Consider the following 13,745-nt stretch of genomic DNA (forward strand, 5'->3'; position numbering starts at 1 on the left):
ATTTACACGTCTAACTTTTGCTAATGGACTCGAATGCGTTCAGGTTTGGTGCGTCAAATTCACTTCACTTACAGTTCAGGGCTTCCAGACACGACTTCACGTTCAAATATAATCAGAGATACTTCAATAAACTATGAACTATCAGTTCATCTTCTCATACTTGAAAAATCCTTTTCCACGAGGCGATATAACGTTACGAAAAACGTAACATTTTTAGTTCACATTCACGATCCCAAACCGACAGTCAAATGTTCAACAGGAAGTTGCGTCATCTGAAGATCATGGGAAGAAGAAAAATCAGTTATCTCGTTCTTTTTTTTTTTTCATAAATTTTGATAGTTATAATGACTGACAAGGTCACTTTGAAATGACATCCCTGTTACCCAAACTCTAGACGGAAAGTAAATGAACTAGAAATTGATTTTAAGGTAAATATCATTAGAATGTCCTTAATGTCCTCATGACATTAGCATGGAAGCTAGTTCACCACGTTTTTGTATGTAGTTGTTAATTCTATGAGGGGAAAAAAAAAACTCAATCCGTCAACTCATTTAAGAGCAAAATGCAACCCGTCATGAATGAAACCTTTCCTTTTTTGATTTCTTTATCATCTCAACAAGTACGCCAGTGGAAAAACTGACCCTCGGCTGTTTTCAGGCAGGAGGCAGGCGGGCTTTTCCCAATGCTTGCGGCTCCTGTCATGCGCTTGATTGACAGCAGCAGGTCGAGTTCGGTTCATATTTAAAGCGGCTTGAAACTCAAGCACTGAGACCTGCGTAGCTGCTCTGACTGTTTACAGGCACGACTTACAACTCAGAGTCTTCCACAGCTGTGGAAGATTCATAAAAAAATATCAATTACTAATTTAATTTAAAGTTAATAATATTTATTTTATACATTTTTTGTATTTTTCTTCTGACAACAATAAGGACTTTGGTAGTATTAAAAAAAATCCATTATTTTAAAAATTATTTTATTACTGAATTTTATTTTTGCATTCTTTTATGACAGGCTTATACAACAACTAGCTATTTATGTTCTAAATCATTTATTTATTTATTTATTTATTTATTTATTTAAAGCTGCCATCACCCCATCTAAAGAAGATTTGTTTGGAATATATAAAGTAACTTTTTTTTTCCTTTTTTTTTAAAATTAAAGCCACTCCTAGAGTCAGAAAGGGTTTGTTTTTTTCTTTCCATGAATAAATCACACATAATTTGGCAGCAAAACAGGAACACAAACATAGGAGGGGAAAAACAAGGCAAAAGAAAGATGTATGTTCTGAATTAGTGGTGGTTTTATTTAGTATCTTTTTTTTTGGGCCCATTTGAGATTAAAAAAGTAATACTAAATGAAAGCACACTAGGACAACTGTCAAACTTGTGAAGGAAGCTCTGCTAAACAATCCCTGGATGCCCTTGAATCTGGAATATCATACAAGTTTCCAATACAAGAAGCATGACATCATTGCAAGGAGAAAAAAATAAAAAATAATAATGAAAACCACCCCCACAAGGCACTGGCATATGGCACCATTTCCCAAAATAAAATTAGCGCACATGTAAACCTATTATTTGTCGCATGAAACAGCTGCTACAAAGTGATAAGTATTATGTAATTAAAAGATAACTGATTACTACACCACTATAAATAAGTTTCAGTGCTGTAATTGTTGACAACCTGGACACTCTGTTACTAAATGATTCATCACGTGCGTCATGTGGTCGTAGCACAGTGTCGACCCAGAGCAGAGCTCGACAGGACACCTAGTCTAGTGTCTCCAAATCTTTCCACACCTGCTGGAGAATCTTCCTATGGACATTCCCAGCATGGCGCCCCCAACAGACTGGATACGGAATTAACGTCTCGCATAATAGTTCTTGTATCTCTGGTTCACAGTTTTCTAGAACTTGGACCGATCCAATACACAGTGGATGTATAAAAAGTCTGCACACCCCGATTAAAATGGCAGGTTTTTGTGAAGTAAAAGAATGACCCGAAGAGAAGTCATGTCAGATCTTTTCCCACCTTCAGTGTGAAATTGTGCACACCCCTGAACTTGTACTTCATTGAAGCACCTTTTGATTTTATTACACCGCTCAGTCTTTTTGCGTAAGAGTCAATCAGCATGGCACATCTCGACTTATTTCCCCACTCTTTCCTGCAAAAAACATTCTAGATCCATCTAGAATTGTAAGGGTATCACCTGTGCACATCCCGCTTCAGGTCACCCTGCAGATTTTTTGTTGGATTCAGGTCTGGTCTCTGGCCATTCAAAAACATCACTCTTCTTCTGGTGAAGCCGTTCCTTTGCTGATTTGGTTGTATGTTTTGCATCGTTATCGTGCTGAACGGTGAAACTCCTGCTTAATAGCAGACACCTGAAGGTTTCGATATTAAGGGCTGCTATTCTTGATTCCCTCCATCTTGATAAATCCTGCAGAACTGGCTGAAGAAAAGCAGCCCTTTAGCATGACACTTCCACCACCATGCTTCACCGTTGGTGTATAGTGTTCTTTTGGTGATTTTTTTTAAGCACTAAACGAACCTTTGAAATTTTGGAATTATTGTACCTTTTGGTATTGGTCTTATCAGATCATAACATTTTACCACATGGTTTGGGGTGATTTAGGCAGGCTTGGGTGTTTTTTGTGAGAAAGGGCTTCCGTCTAACCACCCTACCCCATAGCCCAGACCCGTGAAGAATACAAGAGATTGTCGTCACATGCAGAGAGTAATCAGTACTCGTGAGATGTTCCTGCAGCTCCTTTAATGTTGCCGTAGGTCTCTCGGCAGCCTCCCTGGTAAGTTTTTGTCTTCCCCTTTTGTAAATTTTAGAGGGACGTCTTGTTCTTTTTGATGTCACTGTGGTGCCCCATTTTCTCCACTTGTTGATGACGGTGTTCTTAAGTCTTCGGAAATTCTTCTCTACCCCTCTACTGATTGATCTCTTTCGACAAACGAGACACCATACAGGTTTGTAAGCTCTCTGTAAGCAGACCATGGCTTCAGCAGTCATTTGATGATTTAGTAGCACCAACCATGACACGGTCAAAGACATTTTGCCATTCTGATTCCCAACGTGAACTTTTAAACTTTAAAACTTTTGACTGGCTGATTGGAAAACTGCTAAATTCGTCTGTACCGTTATTTCATTTATAAAAAAAAAAAATTAACTACATACACCTTCCTGTATTTTTCAATTTTTATGCAGACGTTTTTAAACCTATTTATATTCAAAACAAATATATAATTATGTCAAACCTAACGTTATATAATCCACGTACGGTCACTCAGGCTTTAAAGGAGGAACGTCCACATCATTACGCACACTGATTCATAGGTCTTGAAGACAGATTTGTGACATGATTTTACATATTTTAATTACATCGCATTACATTTTGCATAGTTTAAAAGAAGAAGTGTAATACAACGGATTTCATTAACGCCCACTTTCAACAAGAAACAAAAATAAACACCAATCAAGTTTATTCTAACACTGAATCAACTCAATGAATCATCTGAATCAGTTAAAGAAATGATTGTCTCCTTTGCCATCATTACAACGTGTGTACAATTCAATTATGCATGATGGAATATTCCTGGATAGAACCTTTAACACTTAACTGTAATGTGTAGTTTGATGTTTTTGGAAAGATTTCAGATTTTATCGAGTGCTGTTGACCGATTAGTGGAATTACACCGCCTCGATAAACGCTGCGTTGTAAATATCAGGAAATCGGGAAAGTCCCAGGTCCAACTCGGAGTTCCTCACCCGATTATCAGTGTATCAGGTGCAAATTATACTTACACGCGTTTTCAATGTGAACCGAAATAAAACCTGTCACTCCTCCTCCCTCCTAAAATGAGGGAAAATCCCATATTTTGTCGGGAGATTCACCTCGTTTCCAATTCAGTGAGTTCCCACTGCCCGCCTCCACACAGCCTCAGCATGACATCATGATACTGTTTAAAAAAAAACAAAACAAACAAAAAAAAACCTCCGTATTATCTGCAAGAATTAAGTATATTTGACAAAAAATTTTATTTTCCCAATCCCATAAACAGTATTTCCTACTCTTCCTTGGCAAAGACCTCGAGGCAAAACTATTGAAAAAATTTACTGATTTAAAACTTCTAAAAAGTCTGTTAGTTTATTTCTTTTTAATTTTTTTTTCCCTTTACAGATACACTCCGTTCACTTTCCCACCTACAAAAGACACAAATGTTGAACTTTGAGGAGACCACCTCGCTAACAAGTAATGGAACATTTCATTTTCATCCTAATAGTCTCACAATTTGTGCCCAAGAATAATAATGTAATAGCAGTAGAAGTATTTAATGTCCTGTCGTCCTTTCCCCTTCGGTGAATTAGCTCTCTCATTAGGTCTGACTGCTGGTTTAGCTTAAAAAAATGGAAATGTTTAGTTTATAGCTGTCTCCCGTATCACCTTAGGAGTCAAAAATGCTAGTCAAACCGTAAATGTTGGCACCTGTGTATATAGTAGCAATGAACACATTGGACTAGACTGTTCGAGTGTGTAACGGACCTGCTTCAGGCTGCTGCGGTGACCCAGGCTTATCAGAGTCATGCCCAGCTGTTTACAAGCCCTGTACATCTGTTCCTCAGCTTCTTCTGTCAGAGCGCTGGTGGCTTCATCCAGCACTGAAACCAAAAGTAACAATTAACACTCCTTCTCTCAAGTACAAGCCGTGTAGCCCGAGATAATCACTGACTGATTGATGAACAGTCACCTGCGTATTTTGGCTGCAGGTAGAAAAGCCTGGCAAAGCACAGCCTCTGAATCTCACCTGGTGATAAAACATCATACCTAGGAATTTAAAAAAAAAAAAAAAAAGAAAGAAAGAAAAAATTAATTTCAATACCCAGGCTTGTTATTTATTAAGGTATTATTTATGTTAGCAGAAACCGAGTGATGGTTCGGAAGTTGAACTTCACCAGTTCCAGTCCACTTTCCCGTCCAGACCTCCCGTCCTCTTCAAAAGACTGGACTGTAACACACACACACACACACACACACACACACACACACACACACACAGCGAGTAAACAAAAAGACAAACCTGATAAAAATTTAAAAAGGAATGTATAAAACCTTTAAGGATGTGTAATGCTTACCATCCCAGCCAGTTCCAGGTATCGCAAAATTCTCTCGTCGTCAACGGAACCTGCGTAAAAGTTACTCGATTGATTAAAACGTAGAAATAGATTATTTTAAACCGACATTTTTGGAATAAATCCAGCGTACCTGTGTCTGGAATGATGTCTTTTAAGGGGAAGATCACCTTCAGACAAATCAAAAAGACAAAACAAACCGATGTCATGCTGGTGTAAGTAAATAATCAGCAACGGCATGGTGTGACGAAGCAGACTTTACGTAGAGCGTCCGCCGTACAAGTCCATCCATGTGAACTAGCTGTTACTACGGAAACGATGACGCATTAGAGCGGGCGCTTTAATATAAACCCGTGATTTGTCCGAGCTGCTATTTTAGAAAATTAGAAATAAACAGCGCCGGCGTGTCATGTCCATTTTGAGGCTCTGGAAGTTTCCGAGAGAACGTCTGGAGGAACCTCACCTGTTCTCGAAGGGTGCCGTCGGTCAGGAAGGGTTTCTGGGGCAGGAACATGATTCCCCTCGGCCCAAAACACGTGTTCATCTGAACAGAACCTTTAACCAAAAAGGAGTCATAACATTTACAACGATATTGTGCAACGTACGCGTGATATACTGTAGAATTTACTACTGACATTACCGAAGATCTTAACGAAGTAATTATTACAATACTTCTACTAATAATAATAACAATAATAATACACTCTATAAGATGTAAAAGTGGCTTATAATGCTAAACATTTCTTGCTGACTCTTTCTCTCACCATTAGAAGGTTCCCACAGAAGGTTGAGGACCCTGAGGAGAGATGTTTTCCCCGTGCCCGTGTTTCCCACCACCAGCAGGTGTGTTCCCTCATAAACCCCGAGACTCAAGTCCTTCACCAGCAGATCCTCGGAGAACGGAGACGTAAAGGACAGCTTGTCCAGTACGACAGCAGCGCCGCTGGAAGAGGGCGAGGTCTCTCCATCCCTGTTAAGACAGACGGAAGTGCAGTAACTGCAGTTCCAGTCACTGGATACACAACCAGCCATCGGATTATTATTATTATTATTTTTTTTTTACCTGACGAAGTTACCCATCCCCACAGGCATACAGTCTTCTTGATCATCCTGCTTCCTGCTGATGTCCTTCATCACTTCCTGTAGTTCTCCAATTCTGCGTAGGACCCAAAACAACAAGCCTCACGTCCCCATCAATCCACAATTCTATCAACTCTTTTGTGAATCCGACAAAGACGCACAAATTTCTTATTTCACATAGTACTGTAGTGCGCAGACACAGTTTTTTCGACAACCGTGCAGTTCCCTACAACCGGTTAATAAAACGAGTCTGTCACTCCGTTTGCATACGTCCAGAGAAAAGAAAAAATGAGGGTTTGATTTGAGGTGAACACGAGACAATGTTGTCGCCTTGATAAGAAATCAAATTCAATACATATTTAAGATTTATATACACTTAAAAAAAAAAAAAAACAACCCCATCAGTAAATCATATTATACTGCGACGTATATCAATACCGTGACCTTATTTAAGCTACATAGTGATAGATTTCTGGCCATACTGCCATTCCAGTGAAGCATGGTGGTGGTAGCGTCATACTGTAAGTTACCCTTGGCGACTCGGGTGCTTCTCTGACTAATATCCGCTGACTTTAACGGCTTTCTCCCATGCTCCGGGGATGTTCAAAGTTTAGGATGTTTTTTTCCCCCATAACCAAACCCTGACTGATACTTTTCCAGGACTTTGCTGCGGATTTGTTTTGGATAGCTCTTTGATCTTCATGATACTGCTTGCTTAGGCATGTTCTCCAACTGGATGAAAACTAGAGATCGAACCACAATCAGTTTTACCGATATTTAAGCATTTTCCCATAACTGTTTAACGTTTTTTTGTTTGTTTAAAATATCGGCTCTACCGATAAATGCCGCCCTCTTGTGGGCGTTTTGAGAATTGCGCGCCCGACCGCCAGAACAGCCATTAAAATGTACAAATTAGACGTGCTGCATAAAATGCTTGATATGTAGTTTAAGCAGCTTGGTGCTAAGAGATAGAGACAAACTCACAGAGTCGTGTAATCCGTTTACCTCATCTAAGCTTCTATTTAAAACAAACAAATAAATAACATTTTTAAGAAGACACTTTAGTAACGGTGCACTTTTATTTTTCGCACTCTTTCAGAGTCCCTGTGTTTATTGGTGTGTAAACAAGAGTTTTGCTTTTGTATGCAAGGAGGAGATGAAATCAACAAAACTGTTATAAATAAAACGGTTTGCTCAGTTCAGTGGTGTTACTGTGTCAAAAACAAAATAAAACAATAAATAAATATCGGTTCTGCAATATCGAGATCGGTTAAATATATATATAGAGAATATAAAATAAATAAAACAACAATATTGGTCGATCTCTAATGAATACTCATGCAATAGCTTTTACATTTTGTAAGCTATATTTACTTTCCCCCACCCATTTAAATATTATTTTGTTTTGGGGGTTTCTTTGGTGTGTGTGTGTGTAGACTCATGACAATCCCAATTAAGTCCATTTTAGTTTGTAATACTAAAAGGGGCGGGGGGGGGGATACTTTTGCAAAGCGCTGTAGGCATTACATATTAGCACATGCATAAAATGACAGATCTCAGTCAGAGTAATCTCTGCATAATTGATTCTTGAAAGAAGCAGGATATCCGACTCATCTTTTGGCCTACCTGTGGGTGTAACCTGCAACATCGGAGACTGTCGTGGAAAGATCTATAAGCTGCGTGAAACAATTAATCAGGTACATGCACACAAAGGCATTCTGGGTGGAGGAGAAAAAAACAAAAAAAACAAAACACAAGAGAGTTTAATGAAGTTGTTATAGCCTGTATTATAACTTATAGAACTGTTACATGTAAGTTTTGCAAAGCTGTTGCATACTTTAAGGGGAAAAAAAAGAATAAATAAATAAATAGGGGACCTTGCTGATGAGAACGGTGATGTCCTCCGGGCTCAAACCATCGTACACGCCCGCAAAGATGGGTATGGCAATGATGATGTAGCTGAGGATGCTTCCCATATAGTCAAACGTGTTTACTCCAACTGTTAAACCACACGATAGAACAAAAACACGATTATGAAGGATCTCGACTGCAGCGTGGCGTCCGAGAGCATAGACCAAGTCAGAGACTCACGATAGAGCAGGAGCTCCCTGTTGATCAGGTTCCTCTGTGTGTGCAAGAGACTCTGGAGTCTGTGGTCCGTCCGCACGTGTTCCACGTTCCCTGCTCTGGATCACGAGACGAAACTGCTTAACGGGCGGGAAGGACAGTTCAACGAAACAACACTCTAGAGAACACACCCGAGCCGCAGCAGGCGTGAGAGAGACTGACCTGTAGAAAGCCGCGGATTCGGCACTGACTCTGATCTGCATGTGCTTGAACCTTCGTGCATATAAAAAAACAAACGTGAGCAAGAGAGAAAGGAAATGAATTACTATTATTAGCAGCAGTATTTCTAATAGTAGGAGTGATGATGGTGGTGTGGATTCTCCTTGTGTGTGTGTGTGTGTGTGTGTGTGTGTGTGCAGTTCACTCTAACTACACAGCTACCTGAAGTTTCCTTCCAGCTTTTCCTGTTCAACCAATGTGGACACGACGGGTCCGATCAGGAACTTGTTGGCGACGGTGCCGACCAGGAAGTATCCGAGGATACTGACGAATCCAATCCATCCAGTGCTGGAAACACCCACGCGTTACACAGAAACCCCACTGCTACATGCCAATTCATGCTAACAAACCAAATTACAAGCAAGAAAAGTCATGAGACACTCACATGTTAAAGCACTGGTATGAGTAGTAGGAGATGGTGAACGGGGAAATGACCAGTCGACTGGCCATGCTGCTCAACTGATTACACAACCTCTCTGCATCCTGAGTCATCCTCTGGTCTCTTTCGGACAAACACACACACGCACACATTACATCGATAACACGCGTAAACGGCTGTGGCTCCGAATTAACAATTCTTCAGCCTTCAAAATGTCACCTATTAAAAAGAAAGCTCCAAGAACGTTCCTGTAACGTTCGCTGATGGGAAGATTGGATGCTTTCATGTTGTATACAATTTGCTCTGACTACAAGCTAAGGTTCCTCTAAAGTTCTGGGAAACGTTCCTGTAACGTTCTTTCGAGGTCTCGTAGTAACTATAAGGTGAATTTCGTGTTATTTTTGTAACTACAACCTGAAGCACATTACATATGTTTATAGTGAAATACCGTGGTGTGTTTAGTGATTCTGTACTGGTATCAGGTACAGGGACGCACCGTTATTGCTAGCATGGTTAGGATGAACAAAAGAAAACACATTTCAGCGATCTCAAACAAGAGCAATAAAGGTCAAGTAAGAGTTCAGAAGAGACGATGACGTTACGGGTTATCGACATCCTTCCGGAGGACGTTGAGGGTGTAGAAGACCCGTCCGCTGAAGTAATCTCGATGGAGGCTCCGCGTTAGACATTTCCTCCAGCTGATGTACAGGAGATTGCTGATGTACTGCTCCAGACTCTTCAGCTGAGGAACAGGAACACACAAAGAAGCTCAGGTTTAGACGACTACGAAGGTCATGCGGTATTTGAACGAGCGCATTAGCACAACACGGTCGGCAGGTGAATGTACCGCAGAGTTGAGCAGGACGAGCAGGACGGAAAACGCCACCAGCTCCTTAAACTTGCCGTAGTTCTTCTCCGACAACACGCCGAAGAACTGACTGGGGATCAGACCCACCTGGTAAATCACCAGCTGAACTGACACGGAGGAAACCAAAAAAATTATATTAGTCACACTCGAGAAATCTCCTTAAAGAAAAAGAATTAAAGACGATTTACAAAGTTACGACAATCCCAACGTATCATTTTTTTTTTTTTTTTTTTTAATTATTATTACTACTTTGAGCTCCTCAGGCAAAAGAACAACTTAATCCTGAACTCCCTAAACTAAGGAAAGACAAAATCCAAAATGAGCAGGTCATTTACAGTGCAAGAACAGCAATGATTTATTATACCTTAGATTTTTAATGAAAAAAAAAAATTTTTTAAAAACCATCATCATAAAAGCTATTTTAACGCAAAGGTGCTGAATATTTTAAGGACCTCCTGCATGATCACTACCCTTTTACACAAGTCAGATGATAAAGACTTGGACTTTGTACCTGGTGGGAGCTTTTCTTTAAGTCGTAATAGACCATAAACTGAACAGTCAGCAAAATATCTTCCAACACAGGATAAAAGAAGCTTTTCTTTAAGCCGTAATAGACCATAAACTGAACTTGGTCAGCAAAATATCCTCCAACACCAGGTTGGAGCGCACTACATTACGTTTATTTATCAGTAGAGTTCGAAGTAGTCACAGAATGAAATCATTTGAATACTAAGTTACAAAATGGCGTCCATTTCAAATGTATTTTTTTTTTTTTTTTTACCTAAAAGAGTGACTCCGAGCAGCGTGCCGTACATGACAACATTCCGACTGCACCATCTCGGGAAAAGCACTCTTAATATTCTGCAGAATCTCTTGATGAACCTCCAGTCCAACCTCAGTCTGTGCGGGAAAAACAAACAAACAAAAAAAACAAACACTTTCTGCTGTTGTATACGATCCAACATGGATACGCTAAAGATTTCCATTTCCCCAAATAGAGAGCGTACGCCTCACCCAGTCTTTAGTGATTAATCGCACCTGCATGCTGAAGATTTGTACCTAAAGGCACAAAATTACAGCTCATACAGGACTCATCCGTCCTAAATAGGAAGCTTCTCAAGTAGTCAAAACTCAAATAATTAACATCGCTCTTAAAACCAAGATAAAAATCACCAGAAATCTAAAAATTCACCTTCTGATAACTGGAACTAGTTAGGAAAAAAAAAACCCTTACTGTAAGAGTATTGTTTGGTGTACGTTCCCATGGTATGATATATTTGGGTTTTAATAAAGACAGCGCTGTTCCCGAAATGTTCTGTAAATATTAATACAACGTTCTCTTTTGTTAACAAGAAACATTCAGCATAGGTTGCTTTTAGGTTCTTGGGTGGTTGTTGTCCCCCCCCCCACTTCCCCCACCTACAAACCAGCACCCACAGAACCCAAACATTAATGCTAGGGAACCATTCTGTGTTTGATGGGTAACTTGGCAAACTTCACGAACTTCCTATAGGAGAACATTATGGGAATGCTCTCAAAAACACAAAACAAAAATAACACAGATTTGGGCAAAAATTCCTGTTAGGAGGTCACGAAAGAATGTTACAGGAACGTTGTAGGACGGTCGTTTCGTAAAAGAGCATTACGAAATGCTCCTTTTTTTTTTAAGGTTACTTTGTAAGAGAACGTTCCAGGAGCATTTCCCAAAGTTTTGTTTGTGAGAGAACGTTTGGGAAATGTTACGGGAACGTTCCCTGGAGGTTACTTTGCAAAAAACCTGTTACAGGGACATCACTGAAGGTTAGTTTGTATTGAGAAATGTTACAAGAACGATTCCTGAAGGTTCATTTGCAAGGAAATGTTACAGGAAGGATAATTTAGTTTAAAAAAAAAAGAAGTTAGAGAAACATTGCAGGAAGGGTTATTGGGAAGAGAATGTACCAAGAAGGTTAGTTTACCTAAAGAAAAAGCAAAAAGGGCATCTAAAAGTAATATTTGGTGAAGTGAATTCACTAAATGTTCCTTGTCAGGTGTATACATGTCCATAAAACCAAAGAAACGTCACAGACCGTTGTTTTAATGTTCCCAGAACGTTGTGAAATGGTTTCCAAAGAATAAAACAGCCAAAGTTGCCCCAAGTGCTGACATCAAGGAAGAGTTGTGTGTTTGCTGGATGAATTGATTAATATCAAATTATTACAGCGCGTTTATTTGTTGTTTATTTGATTAAGGGAAGTATGTTTTTTTCTGAAATAAAACCCCAGCTACCTTTTGGGACCGGAGTTCCTCGGGTTCGGCATGGCAGAGACGCAGAGAGACCGGAAGTGTGATGATACACAGCAATCAGAACGGACATTTAGTCTCTTTACTTCTGTCCTTCAAGCACTCCACGTGTGGAATTACTGCAGCTCTTCTAACGCGCTGTGCTATAAATACTGACATCTTTGAAAATAAAACACTTCCGGCTACAGAAGAGGAACGCCGAAGTTGGTCCAATTAGCGAAGGGCGTCTTCTTCTTCTTCGTCGTCGTCTTTCTGCGTCTTCTATCAGGTCGTGAGGCTCATCGCCCCCTAATGGAGCGCTTTGTGAACTTCAGTCATGGTTCCGCCACAACGCTGTCAAATTCTCCATTCTAATTGGTCAGAAGGTGTTGCTTAATGTTCATCGTTTCCATAGTAGGAACTTTTTAAAAATGTTGTCGTGGTGAAGTTTTGTCTTTTCGACAGGTTTTACTTACCATTTACGGAAGGAGTCTCCAGTGTCAGCGCTTTAAAACCAAACCCCTTCAGTTATCGACCGACACGTCACGCATTGTTTTATTTATCCATTTATAGTTACATTTTGTCATCTTTTGTTACAAAAACTTGTAACACTGAAGACTCCTTCCGTAAACGTTACAGAAAACGTCACATTTTTCTTTATTAAACAACAAGACGTTTTTATTAACGGTTACTATCGGCGGTAGATCACACGGAGCGTCCGCCGTACACGTCCCTCCCCGTGTAAGCTGTTACTATAGAAACGATAAACTGTTAGCATAGTCATAAATATAAAACAAATTTTTTAAAAAAAAAAAAAGAGGTTTCAAAGATGGGTCCCAAAATTCAACTTCAAATTCAAATCAAAGAGGCAGTAACAATCAGAATTGGCGTTTTTATTTTCATTGTTTAAAATGTATAATAACATAACAGGATTTGATAATAAATCCCATGGGCACAAAAATGTTCCACCGCAAGAGACTATTTACAGGAATGAAAATTAACATAGATACCTCTCCTGATCGAAACGGGACGACGGCTACGACGGCTAACAGTGCTGCTCTGGAATCTTGAAACATTGCAATGTATTTATTTATTGAACTATTTATTTCTTTATTTCATTTGGGTCACATTTGTCAAATTTATTGCTGAACCAATTCTGGACAGCGTTATACCATTTTTCTAAAAGAAACGGGAAAGAGTGAACCTAGCATTAGAAATAGGCACTGTTAAACATTAACAGGTAATATCGGAAAGAAAAGGAAAGAAAAAAACAAAGTGTAACATAAGTTTCGTTTGTTAAGACCATGCATACACAGCACATGGCTCAGTAAACAATACTGTTCGTCTGATTGTTCGTTCATTTTAGTCCTCGTCTGCGTTATATTAGAGGAGCTTTATTTATGACTACTTCGTTTCCCTCCTCGTCCTCTGTACATACGCTGTACCGTATACAGTATGGCTACGATATTTAACAAGCAGGAGCGTGGTGAACACTTCTCTATTCTACAGTGTGACGACAGGATTCATGAGTTTTCGTCTAGGATAAAACAATTCGATTCTTTTGTTGAATCGTTCCAGGACATAAACACGGTTCGGAATTTCCAACATTGCATCGGCTCGGAATAATGCTCTTTTTCTTTCTTTTTTTTTTTTTTCTTCACAAAATACAA

General features: G+C 39.5%; 1 protein-coding gene across 2 annotated transcripts; it reads right to left on the minus strand.

Moving 5' to 3' along the window:
- Positions 1-1,126: 1,126 nt before the first annotated feature.
- On the minus strand, positions 1,127-13,710 carry abcd4 (ATP-binding cassette, sub-family D (ALD), member 4). Of its 2 annotated transcripts, XM_053653698.1 has the most exons (20): positions 12,552-13,710; positions 12,082-12,446; positions 10,595-10,713; positions 9,793-9,920; positions 9,548-9,687; positions 8,952-9,068; positions 8,729-8,854; positions 8,510-8,560; positions 8,312-8,406; positions 8,098-8,219; positions 7,847-7,938; positions 6,204-6,296; positions 5,905-6,110; positions 5,604-5,695; positions 5,274-5,310; positions 5,144-5,193; positions 4,964-5,016; positions 4,759-4,835; positions 4,554-4,669; positions 1,128-3,969 (listed from the first exon to the last, which is right to left on the minus strand). In XM_053653698.1, exons 2-20 carry the CDS (start codon positions 12,111-12,113, stop codon positions 3,901-3,903), a joined length of 1,815 nt encoding a protein of 604 aa, XP_053509673.1. In that variant the 5' UTR covers positions 12,114-12,446; positions 12,552-13,710; the 3' UTR covers positions 1,128-3,900. The 2 variants fall into 2 exon arrangements, with proteins under 2 accessions (XP_053509600.1, XP_053509673.1); XM_053653625.1 differs by lacking the exons at positions 12,082-12,446; positions 12,552-13,710 and having other exon boundaries at positions 1,127-3,969; positions 10,595-11,120.
- Positions 13,711-13,745: the final 35 nt, after the last annotated feature.

This window comes from Ictalurus furcatus, chromosome 1, assembly GCF_023375685.1.
Source record: "Ictalurus furcatus strain D&B chromosome 1, Billie_1.0, whole genome shotgun sequence".
Taxonomy (NCBI): domain Eukaryota; kingdom Metazoa; phylum Chordata; class Actinopteri; order Siluriformes; family Ictaluridae; genus Ictalurus; species Ictalurus furcatus.